At 48.6% G+C, this 24462-nt stretch overlaps 1 protein-coding gene across 2 annotated transcripts in view; it reads left to right on the top strand.

The window, feature by feature from the left end:
* Positions 1-2977: 2977 nt before the first annotated feature.
* Positions 2978-24462, top strand: part of LOC138580163 (C-type lectin domain family 2 member B-like) — a 388930-nt gene continuing 367445 nt past the window's right edge. For both annotated transcript variants that reach the window (XM_069650492.1, XM_069650491.1), the window contains exon 1: positions 2978-3182. In XM_069650492.1, the coding sequence (XP_069506593.1) occupies positions 2993-3182 (190 nt within the window). In that variant the 5' untranslated portion in view covers positions 2978-2992. The remainder of the gene's footprint in view (positions 3183-24462) is intronic.

The raw sequence follows: 24462 nt of genomic DNA, 5'->3' as shown, positions 1-24462 counted from the left end.
GGTCAATGCCCTTTTCAGGTCCTTGGTGTGCTTCACCATGAATAAGTCCACCTCCAGAGTGTCCGCTACTTTATCCGGCAGTGAAGGTCCGGGATATTGTGACTTCAATTAGACTCTCACCTCCTTATTTAGAGGCGTGCGCAGTCATTTGCTCAAGTACCTTTTGGCCTTAAGTGGGGGCTTCCTCTCCAAGGATCTCGGGTGGAGTAGCAGGTCTGGATGAAAGGGGTCGACCAGGGAACTATCTCTGCATTTCTAAACGCTCTTATTGTGCCTTATGCATGGTTCATCTTCATGAGGAGTGGCCAAGCTCACAGAAAGGTGAGAACTCTGTGCTGCTGGAATCCCATTCAGTGCCCTCTTGGTGGTCTTGTGGGCTAAGGGGTATGCATAGCTCTCAACCATTTGTTTTGCAAAGGCGGGTGAAATCACCCGATTTTGTTTTTGGTGGGTGAGATGCCCATTGGAATGAATGGGCGTGCAGGAGGCTTGGCGGGTGAGTCAGCCCTTTACAAGGCGGGTGACACCCGCCAAAAGTGTGTGAGTTGAGAGCTATGGGTATGTCACCTTGTCCCTTCCATTACGCCTTTCCCTTAGCATGCCACTATTTTGTGTGTCCGTTGCATGGTTCGGACAGTGGTTTGCCACTGGCCTTCTGTTCCTCCTGACATTGTCTCTTGCAGGCTCTGGGCCACAGTTGTCAACCCTTGCGAAAAGGCGACCCAGCCCAGGGGAAAATCCATCTTATGGGATAACGACCCTAGACCTGCCCATGCTGCTTTCTCCATCAGCTGTCCCAGAGACGGGTCATGCAGAATGTTTGAAGGCCCTTCTCTGCTTTACTTGCTGTTAGAAGATTCTACTTCTACCCAGGCCATATTGTGTAATGCACAGGAGACAGACAGCTAGCAGCCACAAGGTGACGCACAGGCATTTTATTACTAAATTTGATTTATAACATCTCACAATGGTTGGGAGGCTTTATATTCACTTGTGTAATGTCTTTGAGGTCATTTAAACAGTACATTTGCCATCATCTAGTCCCGAGAGCGGTGACATGCTGTGGCATGCTGGAGTTCCAAGAGATTTCAACCATTCAATTGCTGTAGGTTATGAAATATAAGACAAGAGCCTAAGAGGTGAGATGCCTGAAGTAATTTTGAAGCAATGAAAAAACGGATTTCAAGCAGATATAAAGAAATATATAGGTGGCATGCCACTTTAGAATTGACACAGAAAAGGGACTTACGGGCCCTGTTGTCTGATTAAGTCATAAGAACAAGTAACGGGTATTTCCCGTCTAGAGCATTTGTGCAGTGGTAGAGCTTCTGACTACAGTCCTTGAGAATGTGAATTCAAGGGAGCTATTGGAATTTAATTAATTTTCTTTTTTTTTTATTTGATTTAAAACATATCACAATGGTTGTCAGGCTTTATATTCACTTGTGTAATGTCTTTGAAGTCATTTAAACAGTAAATTTGCCATCAGCTACTCCCGAGAGCGGTGACATGCTGTGGCATGCTGGAGTTGCAAGTGCTTAAAACCATTCAATTGCTGTACGTTATGAAATATAAGACAAGAGCCTAAGAGGTGAGATGCCTGAAGTAATTTTGAAGCAATGAAAAAACGGATTTGAAGCAGATATAAAGAAATATATAGGTGGCATGCCACGTTAGAATTGACACTGAAAAGGGACATGCAGGCCCTGCTGTCTGATTAGGTCATAAGAACTAGCACCAGATATTTTCCTGTGTAAAGCATTGGTGCAATGGTACAGTCTCTGACTGCAGTCCATGGGGTTGTGAGCTCAAGGAAGCTATTGGAATTTAATTCTTTTTTTGGGGTTTTTATTTGATTTATAACATCTCACAATGGTTGTGAGGCTTTATATTCACTTGTTTAATGTCTTTGAAGTCATTTAAACAGTACATTTGCCATCAGCTAGTCCCGAGAGCGGTGACATGCTGTGGCATGCTGAAGTTCCAAGTTCTTAAAACCATTCAATTGCTGTAGGTTATGAAATATAAGACAAGAGCCCAAGAGGTGAGATGCCTGAAGTAATTTTGAAGCAATGAAAAAACGGATTTGAAGCAGATATAAAGAAATATCTAGGTGGCATGTCACGTTAGAAGTGACACAGAAAAGGGACTTTCAGGCCCTGCTGTCTGATTAGGTCTTAAGAACTAGCACCAGAAATTTCTCATTTAAAGCATTGGTGCAATGGCAGAGTCACTGACTACAGTCCATGAAGTTGTATGCTTAAGGGAGCTATTGGAATACAATCAATTTCTTTTTTTTAATTTGATTTATAACATCTCACAATGGTTGTGAGGCTTTATATTCACTTGTTTAATGTCTTTGAAGTCATTTAAACAGTACATTTGCCATCAGCTAGTCCCCAGATTTGTGACATGCTGGGACATGATAAGTGCTTAAACTATGCATTTGCTGAAAGTGTTTTAATATAAAACAATCCTACAATGATTAAGAGGGTATTTTTCACTTGTTGAATGTGTTTGAAATCCCTTAAACTGTACATTTTCCATCAGCCAGTCCAGAGATTGGTGGCATGCTGTGGCATGTGCCACATGTCACATTCGGCTCCTACCCCTTCTCCTGCTGTCTCTCTGCCTGGCCCTTACATGATGAAAAGGACGGTTAGTTCAAATTTAGATGTGCATCTGCCTATGTGTTACCAGAGCGTTAAGGCCCGTGTATTTGGCGAGCTGTTGCTAATTTCGGTTTTGGAGGCTGGACCACTGTCCCAAGTTAAAGACGGGTGATTTAGACGTTGAGCCACGCATGCACAGGAAACTACAGCGGTCTCCCGTTCATCTGCCGGGGTTCGGTACCCAGTACGACCATCACATGCGCTTGTGAAGGGGTGGGCTGGGGCGCGGGGAGCGCTCGCCGAAGCATCAAGAATCACGGTTGTGAAAGAAGCAAGTTCTTCCCGGGGCACAAAATCAGCACTATTCACACCAAACGAGCATGCGCAGAGACACCGCGCATGCTCAGTACGTCTTATTCTTTTCTTACGCCCGAAGCAACCTGCAGCGCACCTGTAAACCCCAGTTGGCATCCCTTGAACAGACCGACCCGGAGAGAATGCAGCCCGCTGCCGATGAAAGGGTCTCCCTATCGGGGTCCAGGAGAGCAGACACCGCGCGTGTCCGCACAGGTGAGGGGGAATGAATGAGAGGGTGCCGGAAGTGACGGGAACTTTTAAGTGACACTCCTCCTCCCAGACCAGCGTGCCGCGCATTATACCCCCTCCCAGCCCTGGGAATGCAGAGCTTGATGGCAATAAGTCGTCTGCTTGATGTGGGGGTTTTACTTTTTGAGATGTCTTCTCTTAGTGACGGAAGTCTGTTCCGGGAGGATAGCTCAGGGTAGGGTGACCAGATTTTTCACACAAAAAACCCGGACAGGCCATAGACATAGAAGTAGGACTAACATAAATAAATAAAACAAATACAGTCCTACTTCTATGTTTATGGCCTGTTGCGGGGGTTCGGAGGGGGTGTGATCACATGCACACCCCTCTCATTGGAGGAAAGTGGCAGGGGGAGGAAATGGGGCCGTGAAATGCTTTTCACGCCCCCATTCTCGCAGTTAGAGTTGCGCCGGGACCCGATTTCGGGATTTCCTTATCGGGTCCCGGCACAAACAGTGACCGTGGTCACCCACCATTGCAAACCCCGGACGGGGTTTGCAAAATAAAAAAACTATCGGGACCCCGGGACGGAGGGCGATTTCCCCGGACTGTCCCGGGAAAACCGGGACGTCTGGTCACCCTAGCTCAGGGCAACGTGCCTGCCTTGGAAGCAAGACGACAAGAAGCAACACAGGTTCGATCCCCGTGTTCCGGGCTTAGAAACCTAAAGGTGTTTAAGGGCGTTATAAATACGCAACTAAGAAAAAAAAACAATTATGCAACTAAAAAAAAAACAATCCCTATAACAGCGCCTCGATGCCCCCGGGCTGTGTGAGCGCTTTAAAAATGCAAAATTTAAAAAAAAATTAAAAAAAGGAACTTCCACTGCCCCGTAACTCGCCCACAGTGATTGCAAATGGAGGCGAGCAGATGCGGGACCGCTCATTTGCATAATAGAGCATTTTGGGAGTAAGAATTATCGCCTTATTTGAAATTTGACCAAGTAATGGCAGTTGGGCTCTTTGCTCTTTTTGCTTTTCACAATTCTCACCCTATCATTAACATGTGTGCAAGACGGACGCCTCTTTCGGGCGAGAACCGTACCAAAGTGGGGACTGGGCTGTTAATCCTCAGAGCTGCAGTAGATGTGCTGCGTGACCCATAGTGTCGCTGAAGCGAAGCGTCACCTTGTGAGGACATCTGTCGGTTGTGGGAGGTACTACACCGCCAATGAAGCACATTGAGAACATCTGTAGGTTTTCATTGGGAAGTGCATTACCACTGGCAGCCGACAGATGTCCTCGTAAGAAATTTCTTACAATATAGGACAGCGACGATCAAGGAAGGTAAATGTACTCTGCTTTTAGTCCCCAAAATAATCGGTCCATTTCAGGCAGGGAGACAAGCAATGTAGACATCAAATGCTGTGGGGCAGGGGGTGACTTTCAGCCAAACCCCAACACTAACGGCATAACGAGAGAGCTCTGCACTAAGGAGCAAAGCCACTCTAATTATGTAGGAAATGTAATGTGTTCCCTCATGCACGCAGGCGGCCTGCGCGTTTCCTCATGCATGCAGCTGCCTGCCGTTTCCCCTTGCACGCGCAGGCTGCCTGCGCGTTTCCCATGGCGTCTGAGACACTTTTCTGCACGAGCAAAGCGGGGAATGTTACTGTACAGCAGCCAGAGGTCATTCCCAGGCAAGTGGGGCCCCGGCCCTGTGGGAACCCACCTGACCGTGTGCAATCTATTTATTTAAGGGTCTTCCCGATGTAAGGGTTATGCTCCAGGGTTGGCATGGCATTTACTGTCACGCTACCTGCACCTGTCAGGCCTATTTCACAGCACTAGGAACAGGATGTAATTTGCGTTGGTTCAAGTAAATGGAGACGGGGAATTGCAATTTAGGACTTTCTTTTTGGGAATACTGGTGTATAATGAATTGTTGACTATCGCCATTGGCAGCCACAGTGGGACACTGGGCCTTGTTCTCCGGACAGAACCTGCTGAATAAAGCTGGACAACTGCCCTATAACGGCAGTGGGCAGCCAGCAAAGGGAGCCCTCCACTGTGCCCACTATTACGTGAGATCGATATTATCACGCCTTCTGGGACAGCGCCGGCCTTAGGATGTATGGGCCCGTAGGCCGCAAAGGTGTGTGGAGCCAACCTTTATTTGCATAAATTGTGACATCAGTGATATTACAGAACATATTATAGATTGAGTCTTCAATAGACAACGGTTTCATGTGAAGTAACATTTAAAACCCATTGCCATGAGTAAGGCAGGGGAGAAATAAACTGTGGGGTCCTGTATATGATTTTATTCATTCATTAATTTACAGGAGGAGCAATGCACTTTTGATCCCAAAGGAATGTACAACAGATAAGAAATCAGATTTGATGGGAAGCAGTGAGCTTATAACAATAGGCTGAGTTTGAGGGACATTCTGACCAGGTTGTGGAGGGGAGTAACAGTCACAGGGGACAATACATAAGTGGACATACATAGATTAAGGACATCCAACATTGGACATTTTGAATGCAGGTAGGTTGTATGGCCAGCTGTGCTCGGGATGTGACCATGATGGGTGAAGTGCTAGAGTGGAAGCAGAGGAAGTGACTTATCACTATTAATATGTACCTATGTGGAAATATCAGGCGTGAGACTTTTTAGAAGTTGCAGGTCGTTTTGAGCTGAATACCTTAAATGGACTTTTAATGATGGCAGATGAGGGATAGTGAGATAAAATGATTTGGCCAGGAGGGCACACTTTGGTTAAGTGGAGAAGCCGGGATTTGAGACCAGTCTGCAATTCAGGAACTTGCGCACATCTCTTCCCAGATATAATTGTTAGAAATATTGTAGGTCTTTAGTTAAAACATGTGTTTGAAAACACCACCGGACCGTGGAAGGCCTTAAAAAAAAATATGGCAATTGAATTTTGCTAACTGAAGTTAACTGCTACTTTTGCAGGAATTTCCCAATTGTTTTTATATTTGTTGTGGATATATTTGGCTATATTGTCCAAACTAGCAATATGCTTTTATTTCAGAAGCTAGAGATGGGGATTATTTTGGCTGTCAAAAGAAATAAACTCCAAGCAAGTTCCCGGGGTGTTATGTCAGTGCAGGGATTGGGCCTGGGGAAGACAGGGCAAGTTGTGTCTACTGCAGGATTGCCTTAACGTGAGATGGAGCTTATTTACCTGGGAGGTCTTGAGGCAGGGAAGTAAGCATTTTTCAGGTCTTCAAATGTTAACCGTATCAACACTACTCAAGTCCTAAAAAAAAAAAAAAAGGGTAAGGGTACATGGTGGGGCTCAATAATATGCATAGGCGCTGAGAACATGGTGGCAGAGGGCATAGTTGAATCCGTTCTCCTTGCCATTCTCATCTAAATCACTGCCTGTGGCAGGGTTTCTTTCTCCTCTCCTGCTGGGTTCAGGCTTGGCGACGTGTTAGCTTGCATCTTGCATAACTAGCCAGTGCTGCTCCCTTCAAAATTGGAAAGGAGCCTAATTAATGGACCACCTGACCTTTGTTTGGAGGGGGTGGGCAGTCCAAATCTGCTTTGCTGGTGCGGGAGTAGCATGGGATACTATAGCAGAATGCTGCAAAGACAACTCAGCAGGTTAGGTGACTGTTGCTTGGATGCTATATGTTTAGACATTCCTGTAAATCATGTCACTTTTTCTATTTCTGCTGTAAAATGTGCTCTTTTGACCTGGGATGGGTGCAGCTCTCTGGCGTCACTTAGTGTGGGAATCTCTGCCCCACAGCAAAAATCAAAAGCTGCCACCCGATAATATATAGACAGTAAGTGAACATATCCTAAAGTGAAAAGTACAAATTTAGAAGAAAGTGCACAAGGCAAATAAGCATTTGCCTTTCAAAAAAAGTAATCAACACTGGAAAAATAACATGAGAGATCAGAATTTGCAATAGCTATGCTAGCAAAGTAGAAAATGTGCCCACCTTTTAAACCCAACAATTTATAATGGCATATTCCAAGGAAAACAAAATCCAAACCGAAGACATGTGCTTTAATGAATCATTTATGTTGTCTTGTGGGTATGTGATTGCACTGGAAACAACCTGGGGTGAAATCCTGGTCACCTAACACTTTAGCGAGCAAATATATTTGTTAACAAGGCCCTGAGAAATACCTAACAGGGCTGCATCCGCCCCGTGAAAGTGGGCAGACGCTGTCCACCCACATATATCCTCCAACTGTGTCCTGAACATCAGCATAGGGCCATAACCGAGAAAATAACCCCTCCATTCTACAGGTTTGCAAAATTCTCTTGCCAGATCCTGGGCACATAGTCATAAGTCCCTTACCCTTCTTACCCCCATGTTTGGCTTCCAACAATACCATGAAAAGTACACGCACCAGAGTAAAGTACTCACACAAATATATAAATCCTCATAGAAAAATGCTAGGCAGAATGTTATCTTTGTGGCATTATTCCCCTCCCCCCCACCTTGAAAGAAAGACTAGAAATACCAGAATGTAATTCAACAATGGGTAAAAAATGGCCTGTGGATTTTCAAAATTTACTTTCAAGATTAAAGTGGGAAAAGGTTACCTGTTTGTGTTTCAATGTTTGACAAAGGCATGCTTCATATATGATGTGAGGAAAATGTTACATTCTACCTAAAATGTTTTTGGCATGGTAAATATGAACAAAAAGGTATATGGTTAAACATGTTTTTGTAAATGTTTAATTGTCCTCGAGGAAGGCACAGATATTAGGCAGCTTACTGGTGCTTTGCGTGTGCTTTAAAAATAGAAAATGTCCCTTTTGCCGTTCTTAACAACGGAACGGCTTGTCCAATACAATGGTCTCGTAAATAGGCCATCACTTCAGGGATGTGATTTAGGGGTCGCCAGGAGTTGCAACTGCGACCCCTGGGGGACACAGTTGCCACCCCTGAGACTCCCTTGTGACCCCACATTTTTGCCCAAACAAACGGGTGCTCCTGGTGTAACGGGCCCTCCCGCGGCACGGGGGGCTGCCACACCTGGTCTGGTGGGTCCCCGGCCCAGTCCTCACCCATCAGGGTGAAGGCTGGGCCGGGGAGGCACTCAGTATCGGTTGGAGCTGACCATGACATGTGGCACATGCCACGTTCAGCTCAAACCCATTCTCCCTTGGCTTCCTTGCAGCTCACATACAGGAACCAGGAAGCTCTCGCAGCTTCCTGGTTTCTGTTTGTGAGCAGCACAGAGGTGCCAAGGGGGCCTGGAAGGATGGACCCAAGCTGCAAGAAAAAGGTAAGAAGGCTTTTTTGTAATGTTCAGGCTCCCTTCCACCACTACTTCTCCTTCCCTCATTTCATCTGTCTTGTCTGCTATCAAGGTGTGGTGTGCCACCAATGATCTCTGCCTAATGCCAGTAAGACCGAGTTTCTCCTCCTTGGCACACCTGCTCTCTCTTTTCCTGTCACTCTCTGGCCGGCCTCTCTTGGCACTCTTCCTGCTCCCACTTGTGAGGCTAAAAACCTTGGGGTCATCTTCGACACCACACTCTCCTTCTCTCCTTACATCTCTGACGTCTCTAAGAAGTCGCACTACCAGCTGCACCTCCTCAGAGGTATTCTACCTTTCCTTTCCTTCCCCCAGAAGCTCACTGTCTCCAGAGCTGTGGTTCTCTCTAGGCTGGACTATTGCAACAGCCTCTTTCTAAATCTGCCTGCTTCTACTCTCCGCCCTCTGCAACTCATCCAGAACAGGACTGCAAGACTTGTCCTTGGCCTCAAGCCTAGGAATCGTATCTCTCCAGGACTGAAATCTCTGCACTGGCTCCCAGTGGCAGCAAGTATTATGTTAAAAAAAAACTCTGCATTGTCCACAAGGCCTTCTGGGGCCTGGGGCCTCAACACCTTCAACTCTCTTCCTAAATATCTTCCTTCTCGAGCTCTTCGCTCATTCGCCTCCAACTCCCTCAGTGTCAGTCGCTTCTCCAAGCAACAAGTTGGTGGTAGGTCTTTCTTCAGCTGGGGCCTCCCTCTGGAACAGCCTCCCTGCCTCCCTGAAACTTGGGGAGAACCATCTCCGGTTCCGGAAGCACCTCAGGACCTTCCTCTTTGCTTCTGCTTTCTCTCCCCCTCTCCCCTGCTGAGCTCCTGGCTGTAACTGAAGCTGCACTGGTAACCTGGCTACCCTCTGATCTCGGGCCCAGGTCCCCTCCCCCACCAGTTGCACACCTGCACTGCCTCCCTGGCATCCCCTGCACTTGGGGACTGTTTTCTGTATCCCTACAGTCCCCTACCAGCACTTGACACCAGCTGGCTGCCCTTTTACTTATTGTTTTATTTATTTTTACTGTCGATCCCATGTACTGCACGGCCCCCTCCCCCTTACCCCTGCAGTTTTCCACTTCCCCTGCACTTGCGCAATCTCAATGTCACCTGGCCTAGTAAGATCGTTGTCTGTCTTCCCTCTGTTCCCCCTCCCTTGCCTCGTCGCGCCTCGAAACACTTGTGTATAGGCGCATTATAAATGCCATATCATATGTGTGTTTGCATGTGTGAAGTGTGTCAGATGTATGTATGTGAATGGTGGGGGAATGATAAGTGATGTGTGTTTTTGAATGTTCAGGGTGGGTGGGTGGGTGTGTGTCTGTGTAGGGAATGCAATGGGTGGATGTAGGAGAAGATGTGGGAGACTGGTGGGTGAAAGGGGAGTGATGTGATGTGTGTTTTTGAATGTTCTGGGTGGGTGTGTGCCTGTGTAGGGAATGCAATGGGTGGATGTAAGAGAAAGTGTGAGTGACTGGTGGGTGAATGAGAAGTGATGTGAGATTTTGAATGTTCTGGGTGGGTGGGTGTGTGCCTGTGTATAGAATGCAATGAGTGAAAACAATTAAACACAGCCCTGGCGAGCCACCATCAGGGCGTGTTTAATTTTTTCATATATGGGCATTTCTTTCCATTTTGCCAGCACGGTGTATTCAAAATGGAAAGAAATAGGAATTTTTTTGTTTGTTGCCGGGTACCGGCCCGAAAGGCGGGTTGTGCCCCGCCAGCCTCGCCCACCTCTACAATAGGCTTTTGCGAACTGTCCAGTGTTGTAGGTGTGTGCTTGTTTTTTCTGCTTATTTGCATGCGAGTCAGCTTGTTTTGGATGGGATTTCAGCTTATTTTGTTCCTTCCGACCGTCACCTGACAACTCTGCAACGCCCCCGTTAACCCTGGCACCCTTGCTGCCGAGGAAAGTGTCTCCCTATCGGGGTCATGGAGAGCAGACACCCCGCATGCCTGCACAGGTGAGAGGAATGAATGGGAGTGTCCTGAAGGGAAGGAGAACTCTTGGTGTTACTTCTGAGCTTCGCTAGCTCCTCCTTCTAGAGCAACGTGCAGAGCATTATGCCCCCTTCCAGCCCACCTTCGTCTCTGCTCCGAGGAATGTCGAGCCTGATGAGAATAAGTAGTTTGGTTGAGATGGGGTTGAAAAGTTGCACAGCAGCAATTGTAGTCCAAAGGCCTTGGAAAATGCAAATTTGCTAACCAAAACCTAGTCAGAGAGCCTGACTTCCACAATTGACTAATCAATCCCACCCTTAGAAAACCACTTTAAGTAAATGACTTGCTGTCTGTGCCACCCAAAATTGGGATCACCTACACCACGTGATATAAGGGTGCACTACACAATAAGTGCCTCCTACTGTATTGTACTGCACTGTATGCCTGCAGTATTTGGGCACATGGTTTTTGGCATGGCAGGAGCTTGTCTGTACATGAGGCTTTTATCCCGTGCACATTGCAAAATGTTCACACCCTGCCCCCCTTCCATTTCTCAGGCTATTGAGGCATTCCCGCTGCTCCTATTTGTGACTGATAAGGGCCTCATAGAAGCTCCCATGGGGCTTAAGTCCTCTACTAATTCTATTTGCCATTTCTCCCCCGAAAACAAGAGGACATGAGCCAACTCAATCGTGCTCATTTCACCAGTCTGAGGTTTGCAAAATATGTGACCTGCTGCCCGCACACAGATATCTGCAGCAGGTGCATCAACCAACTGAGCTATTTTCCAAATTATCTATTCTCTGGGTTGCTCAGTCAAGGATATGCAAACACAGGGATTGATGCAAGTGAAATGTGCTTGCAGTTTGTTATAGTGTTTGGCTTGGCAGGAGGTGCTGGCGTTTTTCCTGGATTTTTCAATTGGTTTGGGTTCTTTCTTCTGTGTCCTTAGTCACCCTGCTGGAGGAGGATGGACTTATAAACCCACTCCGGTGTGGTGTGAGCAGCGTGGGCGCAGCATCTTCTGAATGATAATCATTGACGGCTTGTTCCATCTAGCTGTGGTGCCTGCCCCTTTTAAGGGCGCACACGCGGCGGAGTGACGCAACTCCATCATGTGTGCATGCAATAAACTGGGCGTGCCACGGATCGCTAGTGCGACTGTAGAGCCCGGACAGAGAACACTGTGTCGCGAGTGTTCCTTATACCGCGGGAGGCTCACAGGACCAGAGGGGCACACCAGCAACCATCTACAGTGGCAACAAGGTTGCGTGGTCGATCCGAAGCACTAACCCTCAGGACTGAGGCATGAGATTTCTTGGGGGCATTTTTCTCCTGATTTCCAATGCCGCAGAGTCGGCGAGTTCAAAGCGGAAGGCCGCCATTTTGTCTGCACCTGGTGGAGATGGTTGCGGCTCCCGTTGGGAGTGCTTGAGCACCTTTCACATGAATTCCTGGACTCCCCTCATGCAGGGTGTGACATTCTGTTGCTGGGAAACCGGATGTGGGGTGTTTTGGACATTTTCTCTTCAGTATTGTGGTGAGGAGAGGGGTGAGGCCCAGGGGAATTTTATTATTATTTTTTTTTCCCTTTGTCCCATCCAGTTCAATTTCTGGGGACTTTGGCCCGTTCACTGAGGAGGACATCCCTGGTTGGTTGGACACTAGTGTAGGGGCAATCACTACAGCAAGCCCGAGGGTGGAGTGTTGGCTACTACTGGCACGCTCAATTTTTCGGTGCATTCTGCCTGGTTGAGGGTCATAGTAAGTTGTGGCCCCAGTTTGCATGTGGGGTGCTTGTGCGCTCACCACTATGGGTGATCAGGAAGATGGTGCAGGAGCCCAGGCGCTGGCAGGGCCAGCAGCCCTCGCGGGTGTGTGCCAAGACAACAAGGGCCGCTTACGCCGATGCCTGAATTTTATGTTTTTGGGCCCCCGTCGAGCCTTGGACCAAGGTGGAGGCTCTGGATAGACCGTCTGGACATGTACTTCCGGGCCACGGGTGAGACAGATGAGGATAGCAAAGTGGCCACGCTTCTGTACTCGTCAGGACCAGCAGCGCACAAAATCTTTCAATCATTGCAGCCAGCGGATGCATCATACCCAGCAGCCAAGAACGCGTTTTGCGAGCACTTCATGCCATTGGCCAACGCACACTGTGAGTGTTTCGTCATGTGTAGCGCCAAACAGAAAGAGTCTCTGGACATGTTCTATGGCTGTTTGTGCCGGGGCTTTGATGTTGTGTGCCTGTGGAAAACACACAGACCATGATCAGAAACCAGCTCATTCAGGGCTATTCATCTGGCAAGTTGAGAAGGAGGATGCTGTGGGAACCGGCCCTCACTCTGGCCCGCACATTGGAGTTGGGCCGCTCCCATGAGGTGTCCGAAGTAAGGGCGTCTAAGATGGATGCAGCTTTTCAGCCAGGAAAGTTGGAGGAGGTGTGTGCCATGGACCCAGGTCCAGGAGGGAGAGGTGCCCGACATCCGAGTGGTGGCCAGCGTGACGGAGGAGGCAGATCTCTGGAGTCGTGTATCAAGTGCGACTATGATCTCCTGCACCCAGCAGAATGCCCAGTGCAGATGAAGGTGTCTGGACACGTGGGATGCTCTATCACTATGTCCGGATGTGCAGGGCAGCGGCACCAGTGGTGGTACGAGTGCCAGTAAGAGCAGGGTTTAGACAACCGCGCCCACCCGACGTCTCTCAGGTAGATCAAGGGGAAGATGGCCTGACTGAGGAAGAGGAGGAAGACGACGAGGAGGAAAATGTCTTCTTCATATCCAGCGTCGGTGCGCTGCGTGCCACCACCAGAAGGCAGCCACGGTGTCTTGTACAGGTCAATGAGTCGACGGTACCGGTGCTGGTGGACACAGGGGCATCAGTGAACGTGATGGCAAGGGTACATTACGATGACATGTTGGTGCCGCCCACGTTGCAGAAGCTGAGGACGCGGATAGTCACGGTTGGTGGTGAGCAGCCCATTCCATTGGCCGGAGCATTTGTGGTGAAAGTCGAACATGGCGGAACATCCATCAAAGCTCGGTTCTACGTGATGAGTGTTAGCAGCAATACTCTCCTGAGCTGTGCAGCGGCGGAAGCATTGGGCATCGTAAGCTTCGCATATGCGGTGTACATGGAGGACGTACAGGGGCTTCTCACAAAATACAGCCAGCTGTCTGAGGGGAAGGCCGCATGGCAGGCGAACCTGTGAGGCTGCATATTGATGAGTCCGTACAGCCAATTACGCTCAAGCACCGCAGAGTCCCATTCTATATGAGGGACCTGGTGGCGCTATATATCGTAGAGAAGGTGGATGGACCTACCCGTGGGTGTCGTCCATAGTAATTGCATGGAACCCGAAGCAGCCTGCCTCAGTGAGGATCTGTGCTGATATGAGGCTGCCGAACAAGGCCATCAAGCGAGAGACACCTCAAACCCACAATTGACGACATCTTGCTAAGCTGCAAGGGGCTCGGTTCTTTTCGAAACTTGACCTACGTGCGGGCTATCATTAGGTGGTGTTACACCCAGACTCTAGATACATCAGCACTTTTACCACACACCGGGATCTGTACCAATACAAACGCCTAAGCTTTGGTGTGTCATCAGCGGTGGAAGTGTTCCAGAACATCATCCGCGGGGCCCTGGCGGATCTGGAAGGTGTTCTCAATATCAGCAATGATATTCTGGTCTTCGCGAAGACGAGGCTGAACACATGGAACAGTTCGTAAAGACTCTGGAGCAGCTGCAGGCGTTAGGGCTGACCTTGCACAAAGAAAATTGCGAATTCCTGAAGAGAAAGATTGTTTTTCAGATTCGTTTTCAAGGAAGGGAGCGTGTCACCCGACCCCCCCCCCCCCCCCAGGAGGTCAAGGACATCGTCCAAAGCTTCCTGGGAATTGTCACCTATTGTGGCCAGTTCATATGGAACCTAGCCTCCAAGTCGGAGCCCCTGAGAAGCCTCGCCAGGAAAGATACGACGTGGCAGTGGGGCCCGCTGGAGCAATCTGCTTTTGAGGATGTAAAAGAGGCGCTCACGCCAGAAGACACCATGGAGTTTTTCGATCCGTCATTGTCATCGGAGGTGGTGGTGGTGGTGGACGCTAGCCCGTTTGGTCTGGGTGCAGTCCTTACCCAAATGGACGCACAGGGAGAGGTCAGACCGATCGCCTATGCGAGCAATGCACTGTCTGAGACAGAATAACGCTACTCGCAGATTGAGCAGGAGTCCATGGCAGTCTTGTGGGAGTGTTGGCACATTCGACTCTATGCACTCGGACGTCCGGTGACAGCGGTGACTGACTACTAGCCTCTGCATCCGATCATGGCAGGCTCGTAATCAAAGCCCCCGGTCTGGATTGAGAGGTGGATGCTCGTGCTCCTGGGGTACGGGGTCTCGCTGGTGTATCGGCCGGGCAATAACAACGCAGCGGATTATCTGTCAAGGCACCCAAGAGTCGGGTGGAAGAACGTGAAGACATCAGTAGTGAGGAGGCCGACAAGCATGTGCAGTTAATCGTGGAATCGGCAACCCCGAACTCTGTGCCGCTCCAATAGCTGGAAAAGGCGGCGGCAGAGGATGAGTGCTTCTTGATTCTGAAGGCAGCCCTTCAGCAGAGGTCGTGGAAGTCGGTGGTGGACACCCTGGCACAGAGAACCCAAGAGGTGCGGCTGGTGCTGGAACAGTTGTGGATGGTGAAGGACGAGCTGACATTTGAGTCAGGACTCCTACTCCGGGGAGACCGAATTATGGAGCCGATGTGTAAGATCCCGCAAGTCATCGAACTGGTGAACCAGGGTCATCAAGGGACGGGGAAAACGAAAACAAGTTTACGCCAGAAAGTGTGGTTTCCTGACCTTGAGAAACGGGTGGAAGAGTTTGTGTCGGCCTGTGTGTGGTGTCAGGCGGCTGCTCCGGCACAGAGAGAGCCCCTCATTGAAACGATGCCCCAGGGAACAAGGCCCTGGGAGATTGTGCATGCAGACTTTGGGTCCACCGGCAGAGACACTCACTTCTTAGTGGTGGTGGTGGATGAGTGGTCACGATACCCCGAAGTCGAGTTTGAGTCTGTGTCGTTTGATTAAGGTGGCCATTGCCCTGAAGAAGATCTTTGTCACTCATGGGTTGCCTCAGACCCTGTGCTCCGACAATGCACTGCCGTTTCAAGAGGACAGTTTTGCTCAGTTGATGGAGTATGGTATACTCCACAGAAAGATTACACCAGTCTTGCCCTGTGCCAATGGTGAGGCCGAGCGGTTCATGAGGACCCTCAACAAAGTGTTCCAGATTGCTCATGGGCAGGGGCACTGCCTACAACGGGTGCTACCAGTTTCTGAGGGAGTACAGGGCCACCCCTCATGCATTGACTGGAGTGGCACCGGTGGAAGCAATGTTTAATCTGTGTCCGAGGGGGGCTAATAGCTGATGTGAGGGAACGTGAACCCTCAGTGATCGATGATGCCCAGGTGGAGCGAGAAAGGAGATTTAGGACCGAAGGAGAGATCATTAGAAGAGGACTACGGCCCCATCAGCTGATCCCTCGGTGATGAGGTGTTAGTGAAGAACCGGCACCCACAAGGCAAATGGTCACTGACCTATGAGCCTAGTCCCATGGACGTGGTAGCTGTGCAGGGCTCTATGGTGACTGCGTTGGATGGAACTGTCACCCGAAATGCCAGTTTCTTTATGAAGGTGGGGGAGACTGGGCCGGAGGCAACCCTGCAACGAGACTGCAAAGAGGTACCGGACGAGGGCGGTGGCCTGGTTCATCCGCCGAGTCCCCTGGGTCGAGGGGACACAGGTGAGAAGGGCCGATCTGGGAGGCGGGCAGGGAGGTATCCCTAGAGAGCATGGAGGGGGAAGCCTGCCCATCTCAGTGACTATGTGTTGGACCCCTGAATTGGTGTGCTCAGTCCACGGGCTGAGTATAAACTGGGGGGCCTGGGAGGGAAGCAAATAAAGGGGCTTGTTAAGTTTGCAGTGAAATGTTTAAATTTTGTGTGCCTCCTATTGTATTTGTTTGTTGGGAAAAAGGAGTGTGGTGTTAGCCCCTTTAAGGGCACAGACGCGGTGGAGTGACGCAACTCTGCCACGTGTGTACGTACTAAACGGGGCATGCCACGGTTCGCAAGTGCGACCGTGGGGCCGGGACAGAGAACACCATGTCGCAAGTATTCCTTATGCTGGGGGGCTCACAGGGCCAGAGAGGTACAGCGACAACCATCTACACTAGCCATTATCTGAAGCTACCTTTTCACCCGAGCGGTGAGTCTGGAAGCTTGTTGAAGAGTGTTTGCAGGCCTGGACTGGCCCACCGGGACACCGGGAGTTTCCCCGGTAGGCCTGGAGCACACAGGGCCTCTTTCCTTGGGGAAAGTATACATACAATTTATGGGCCTGCCTGCGCAGCTGCCCATGACCTCTTTACTTTGCGTGTTAACTGATAACAGGAAAGGAGTAATCTGGGGTCACGGCCCTGCCCTGGGAGAGGGAGAAGTTGCAAAATTAATAAATAATGCTCTCCGGAGAGGTTCTGGCGCCACTTCAGGCACACGAACTGCAGAGAGTTCTGCAGAGCTGTGTGTAAGAGCTCTCCTCTCATCAAGCTGTCTCATGCTGCAAGGGGCACGTCGGTGTGTCCCCGGGCAGGGATTCTCAGAGTGAGCCTGGCTGCAGCACCTCGCAGAGGGTCTGGCTTCTGGGCCAGTGGAGGAGGTGAAACTCCTTTTTTCCAAATTCAAAGGAAAAGTAGCTAGTGTGACTATCAGCGAGCAAAGCAAATGACTTTAAAAGACAAGAATGTTGCTAGTCTTGGGGGAAATTCTGCCACTATAATGGGCGCCGCGTTCCCTATCATCTTGCAAGGACACGAAACCGTTCTGGGGCAATAGCAGGCAGAGCGCATACGGCCAGTCCACGGGCCCCTTCCCTCCTTCCTTCCTTCCTTTTCCATGCTTCCATTTTTCCTGAATTTATCTTTCTTTCTCTTTCTCTCTTTCTGTTTCTCTCTTTCTCCTTTTCTTTTTTCTTTTTTTCTTTCTTTCTTTTCCTCTTGTATGTTGTGCTCCTTCTTTCTGTCTCCCCCCCCCCCCCGCGCACCCCCTTGACTGACGGAATTGGCAAGACTTTTGACAGACAAGAAGCCTTGGTTTGGCGAGGGTAGGCTGATGATGTGGGGGGGGCTTTGAGGAGTGGGGTGAGAAGGTGAAGTGGGGATCAGTATCTCTCCAAGCCAGGGAGCTCTTTATCTGCTGCATAATCTGCATTCTGCCTTTCCTGGCTTCAAACGCCCCCTCTCTGGAAACAGAAAGCGGGCCTTTATCTGCTCCCGGGGCATTGTTCCGCTGACAGCACATATGCTAATCCCTGTACCTGTGGACACAGCGCTGGGGTGAAAGGGTGCCTCTGAGGGGTGCGAGGAGGAGCACAGTGTGCAAATCCCAACAACCACCACAGGGGCAATCCCCCCTCCCAGTGCGCCCACACCTAGGGGCATCCCTTTACCCCAATCTGAGCCCTGTTAGTGAAGCATGATGGAGGGCCAGTTGGGGACACCGCGCACGCGCACTGCCGGCTGGATTGATGCATGTCTCCTAATTGCCAGGTTCTGCCCTCACCCACCCCAGGGATTACCAGCAATGCCCCGAATATCCACTCCAGGGGCAGCCCTTACTTCAGCGCCCCCTGCAGGCGCCACCCTGCATCTCATCCGCGGCCTCAGGTGCCATGGGTGTACTGGAAACCAAAAGAGGCCCTGGAAATAATGTTCAAAGGGGCCCCATATCACACATTTTAAGCAAGCCCTTAAATACAAAAGAGGCCTAGGGTGCAGAGACCCACTGGGAAATCTCCAGAGTACCCTGTAGGCCAGTCCCGCCCTGTCAAGAGCGAGCCTATACGAGTGCCCACCCCCACCCACCGTCAGCATCCATGGTGACCTCAGAGCCCACCCCAAGAGGCGAGTGGCACTCATGATGGCCAGATATAAATATCCGGCCTGCACACACCGCCCTCACTGCCTCACTTTCCAGGAGCAACTCTTAACACACGTGCCCTCATCCATCCCCAATCGTGACCCCAATAATACCCATCTCAAGTGGTGAGTGTCCCCCGTAGCCGCCCGGATACCACTCATTCCAAGAGCCTCCCTTAACCAACAATGCCCAACTCTATCCCCAATCCTCGCCCCCAAAGACGGCCTGCGGACTCAACTCATATCCAAATGGCCCCCTTACGTAGCAACCCGCACCTAAACCACAGAGTACCTACCGCGCCGTATCACTTACCTCCCCACAGAAACAACCTTGTGGTCTAACGCCCCCTGCAGCCGCGGCCGAATCCTGCCGCTACCCCCACCCCATCAATCGCACCCAGAGTAAGTCTTCCCCCCCCCACCACCGAACACCAGGGGAACCCCTATACCTCAACCACAGTATTAACTATCGGAGGACTGGTAGTCCCAGGGAGTACCGCGTGGACACTTGCTATCCACTACGCACACTCCACATACATGAAGTTTTGTGCACACGCATATATATGCTCACTTGCTGTTTCGTGTCCAGACACTAGCAGTTCCGTGCGCACACATGCGCAGCTCTACAGACACACGCACGCACTGGAAATTGTAAACTGATACGCAGTGTCACGCACACTCAGTTGCTGTTTCACACACATCACATGGACAGTTGTATGCTCATGCGAGCTTCCACGTCAGCTTTCAGCGTTTATACTTTGGGAGTCAGTGCCTACTACCAGTGGTGGTCCGATGGACTGGCCTACAGGGAACTCGAGACTTCCCAGTGGTCCTCTTTTGAGTGGGTTAAATAAAGAATGTCTCACAAAACTTCCAGTCTATGATAATATGGGGCCACTTTGAAAAACATTTCCAGGACCATTTTTGGTTCCCAGTCCAGCCCTGAGTGTTTGCCCTGTGACTGCATTTAAGTACTTTGTGTGCGCATCAGTTACAGTGCATGTACGACCTAAACAGTAGTTTAAAGATGGCGGAAATGAGTCTTGAACCCTCCGTATTAATGCAACATGCTCTTGTTTTACCCTTAACCTGTTCGCCGTGCGAGGTCCGCTCAACAGAGGTTAACCCAGAAGGAACTTTTGCCATGGACATAAGTGTGTCTGGCAGGACTAAAATAATAAAACCTAAAGCAAACAAAAAAAGTAAAGGGGGGGGGGGGGAGAAACGCACGATAACCACTTTCTTTAATCCAGTTTCTGAACGGGCAGAAACATCAAAGTATGATTAGCAATGCTGTGGCAGCACCGGCTCTCTTTTCACCAATTGTATCTCCCGGCTCTATCATTTTTGATGGTGGCATGCTGAGTGCTCCAAATTAGAGTGGATCAGGACTGAAGCTACCAGGAAAGCTTGGAGGACACTCTTAATTTAATGGTAGTCAACACGCATGATAACTATTCCTCGACATCTTCATATGCCCTTTCACACCAGCTGCGGTTCTCCTCTGCAGTTGTCCACATCGTTAAAATATGTAGACCACGGCATTACTGCACCTATGGCGTCCGGTCAAAAATGTGCTTTAAGTGGCTTTGTCTGAAAGTGGAGTCCCAGGTTCATGCTTCATTGCTGGACTCTTTGATATTTAAATTCAATTATGTTGGAGTGCACTCTAAATTGAAATAATTCCTGATGCCACCCTGCTCCAGTGCAAACCGCCTCCTTTGAATTACAGCATAGTGGCGAATCACTGGGTCCTTCCTTTTGTGCTGCTTCTTTGGAGCAGTGTTCAGCCCCTACTCAATGCCGCAGCCCAGCCAGCCGGAACAACGCTGACTCCAATCTTATTATGGTTGACAACAGTGTGATAGATCTTACGTCATCAGGAATTCGTCGAGGGGGTGGGGGCGCCGTGTGTGGTATAAATGTCTCTTAACACCAACCAGGCCCAGGTGTTAAACATTTCAGAAGACATCTTGGTTGCCGGAATTGCTCTGAGGCCCCATATCCTAATATCAGCTAAGGGCAAAACGACGCGTACAACTGTTAAATTGAATGTAACGCAAATGCAGGGTAAGAAAAAAAAAATCTAAAAACGAACCCCAACAGAAAGCTAAAAATCAGCCCAATATTATTTCTGCGTAACGGAATGCCCCTCAAAGAAAACCCTTTCTAAGATAAAGGGAAGTAGCGTCAGAAATCGGCGTGTAGGGGATACCAATTCCCTCATTCACTGCGAGCAAGAGAATATTTTTCTCGTAACAAAAGCATTGCAGGAGGCTCAAACTGATTCCTCACTGGCCAACTATAATGACCTCTGGACCGGTGGGGTCAGGGTCCAGGGATGTGCACAGAAGTGTAAACTACGGGTGCTGTTATAGTGAGGCCTGTGTATAGGCAGTCTTTGCCCTCTTTCCCGTCCTTTGCCAGTGTTCTTTGACATGACCAACTTCTCATGCCATCCGTTCCCCTATTCACCCTAAATAAGCAACCTGTGTTCGGCCAGCCATTGGGATTGGAGGATAGTGGCAATGAGCACGGTGCACCCCTGCCACAGTTGGAAGGTTTCTACACCTCAGGAGCCTCGGGTATGGAGCACCTCAAGTGGCCGTGTGGGGTACAAGCAGTGACTTGTTTACGATCATTACCTGGCCAGCCATTCAGTATTCTGAGGGGCTGTAAGGTCCCGGAGCAGACTGAATAGAGGGTTGTCTTTAGTCAGACTAGTCCTAGGGAGACTGCTGCTAATTCTGGCACTCGGCCTCCAGTGTCATGCAAGACCATAGTCACCAGTTGAAAATCCTGGTTGCTAGCCGGCTCCCGTATAACAAGAGTCGTTCTGTTAAATCGAGCAAATATACTTTATCTGCTGGGAGAGGTGCCTGAGTTGCGAGCCCTGATTGAGCAGGAGGATTCTGGGACCTTGTAAATCACTTTTCCATCCAACCACACGATCTCCCAGTAATGATAATGATGTGTTATTTATATAGCGCCTTAATCCAAAGCGCTTTACAGAGCACATATTTACATACAATATCACCCAACAGAAATTGGTACATTTATCGACCTCGGAAGGATGAGTTGGCCTTGCCAGGATTCGAACCTGCGACCTGCAGATCACTCTCAGATCGCTCTACCCTCTGAGCTATCTTACTGGCATAAATGCAGTATATAAATCTGAACGTGTCCTTCATTTCGAGAAATTGTTTTGTGCCATACCAGATGACTATGTGGAGATTTCCTTTTCTCAAGATATTGCTGGTAATGTTTGTCCCCTTTCCTTTGATTTTTATCAGAGATTAGTTCATCCCGAGTACCTGACCCCAACATATTATCGAATATATTGTTCAAAAGTTCCCAGAAAAACTGGTCACTTGTATTAGACTTGTTGTTTAAGCCTATATTGACCACAAACACCTTTCTGGTCTCTTGGCAAGTGGCTCATGATTTACAAAAAGGGGCCCTGCTAAAACCTGTGCAAGCATAGGGCAATAGCGATTTTGGCCCCCGACAGCAAGGTCTTTGCGACCATGCTGTTGGATAAACTGCAGACATGGGCTAGGGCGGCCGTATTCAAAAGAAATCGCAGACTGGCTTTCGTAAGCATATGAGTACCTCGCTGAATATAGTGTCATCAAAATCTGTGCAATCTCTTGTCTGGGCAAAAAAAATATAACTGTTTCTATAGCCACCATCGACCTATCAGACACATTTGATGCAGTTAGTAGAAGTCTACTCTGGGCTAAATAAAACCCTTGGGGGGGATTCCAAATGGTCTCCTTCGCGGTCTGAATGCTCTCCATGAACAGTCTGTGATTCGGGTCAGATTAAATGTGTCTGGCGCTTTGTCCAGACTTATCCCTGCATCAATGGGAGTCAGCCAGGGGTGCATATTGCCGCCCTGTCTGTTTTAACCTTTTATATATCTGTTGTGGAGGATTATTTACATCCAGCGGCACATGTAACACCAAAACTGAATGACTTGAGCGTGACCTATTTAAGTTATGCTGATGACATTTTATTATCCAACACCACAGAAATTGTTCTTCAAAAGCAGTTTAAGTCTTTTGGCAACTTTGTAAAAGGTCACTCATTAGCTATCAATTAAAATAAACAAATATGATGCACTGTTCTTGGAGAAAGAAATTCACTGCTTTCAGATGGGGGGGTCGAATACCAACTCTTAGACCGGGTAGATCGTTTTATCTATCTGGGATTCTCGATTGTCTCTAGACCATGCAAAGTCCAGATTATAGAGTGACTGAAGGCGCATTCTATTAGTTTAACAAATCAATTGGTAAGGGTGGACTTAAAATATGATAGGTTCTCGTTTTTACCATCACTTAGATTCTGTGAAGGGAGAATTGTACCTAAACTACTGCACGGTTGCGAAATCAGTCTTTTTGGACCATTGATTCCCTTCCTTGTATTGAAAGTTTCATTTGGAGATGTATCTTACATTTGCAGAAGTCTGTACCTCTAGTCGTTATTCAGTATAAATTGAGCATTCATTCATTGAGGTCTCGAGCAATATAGAAGCTTCTATTATTGTATGGGAAAATCGTATCCCCTTTGGCTGATTCCTTGTATCAAAATCTAGAGTCTGCAATGTTGAGTAGAAGGGTCCCCTTTTAAAATTAAGTCTGACTTATATGGAAAGACCCTGGCTCAGTTGGGTCTCACTAAGGGAGATCTTGGGAGAAATCTAACTAGGGTGAAAATAGCACTCTAGCGGCAAGACTGGATTGAGATTGTCGAGTGCATGCACTCCTACGACTCTTTAAAACATCTAACCAAGGAACACACAAGTCGGAGGGGTGGGGGGCTTTGCTTGCGCCCTATTTTTTTCAATTTATCCCAACCGCATGGTGAGGAGGACCTTTTCTTTGTTTCGACTTAACTTGTTGCAGACTAAAGAGATATTGATTTGTTATGGTCAGTATGAGGTCTCTATGGGTAATTGTTGCTTCTGTAGGAATAATGGAGGGGTGGAAGATCTTGAACACCGGATTATGTTTTTGCCCAGAGCTAATAACAAATACGGTATTTTATTTTAGGAAGTTTCTTTATAAAGTTCATGGTGTGGGTGCTGGGGAGCTCTGGTCTGAGTTATCTGAGCATACCAAAGTACAGTGATCACTGTAGTGGTATTTGTTAATAGACTTAATTTCGAAGGAACAACAAAGGGTGTGTTGAAGACTCTACCGGTGGACACCTGAGTCAGACTCACTGTGTGTTTTAAAAGGTAATGATCTTGCACAGGGTTTTAATGTGTTTGTTCTCTATGGATATGAAATCGTTGTTCTAATGTTTAAACATTAGATTCCACTGTGGTAGGATTTATTCAATGCTCTAATTTTGAAAAGATAATGAAGGTTGCCTATTGGGCCCAGCTGGGGGAGCCTAGAGTAAGCATTTCAGAGTGGTGACATTTTACGTTATGCTTTTGCTTGTATTGTTTGGATTTTATTTGTTCTTGCTGTTGTATCAATGTATTTCTAGCTTAGTTATAATGTCTAGTCGTTTCAGAGGCCGACGTGAAGGCCACTGATTTATGGAAATTAAATGTCCAAGAGTGGAATGTAATGGTTTTGAATTGTAATGTTTTTGACTAAACATGGAGTCTGTGGGAAATGCATTCTGGGTGAGCCCGCAGCAGCAATGGACATTTTTCTTCCTTTAATGTGAAGTCTGAACACTGTCTGTATTCTTCAGTTTTTCTCGCCTATTCTAGTTTGCAGTGATTCAAGAATTGTTTTGAATGAAGGGGCCAGCTAGCACCCGATTGTGTTGTGGAGCAGAGAGAGCTGTGCTGTCTCTCGCACTCCCATGAGAAAGGGAATAGTTTCTCTCTTCAAGTGACTATGGGCAATTCGACCGATGATCCATGGGAACTGGCAACAGGTTGAAACTTTGACGCAGTTGGGGATGGCTTAAAAATTAAAGGCATCCATGCAGTCAGACAGAGAAGGATTCTTGGAAGGGGTGGACGCACTGTCTTCTGGCCTGTTGTGCTTTGAAGATGTCTTTGCCTTCCTGGTGTGGAGCTTTCCAATGAAGTATTGGCGAGATGATGGTGTG

The sequence above is a fragment of the Ambystoma mexicanum genome, chromosome 3p, assembly GCF_040938575.1.
Source record: "Ambystoma mexicanum isolate Mex_15411 chromosome 3p, UKY_AmexF1_1, whole genome shotgun sequence".
NCBI classification, from domain to species: domain Eukaryota; kingdom Metazoa; phylum Chordata; class Amphibia; order Caudata; family Ambystomatidae; genus Ambystoma; species Ambystoma mexicanum.
This window is presented reverse-complemented; position numbering and strand designations above follow the sequence as displayed.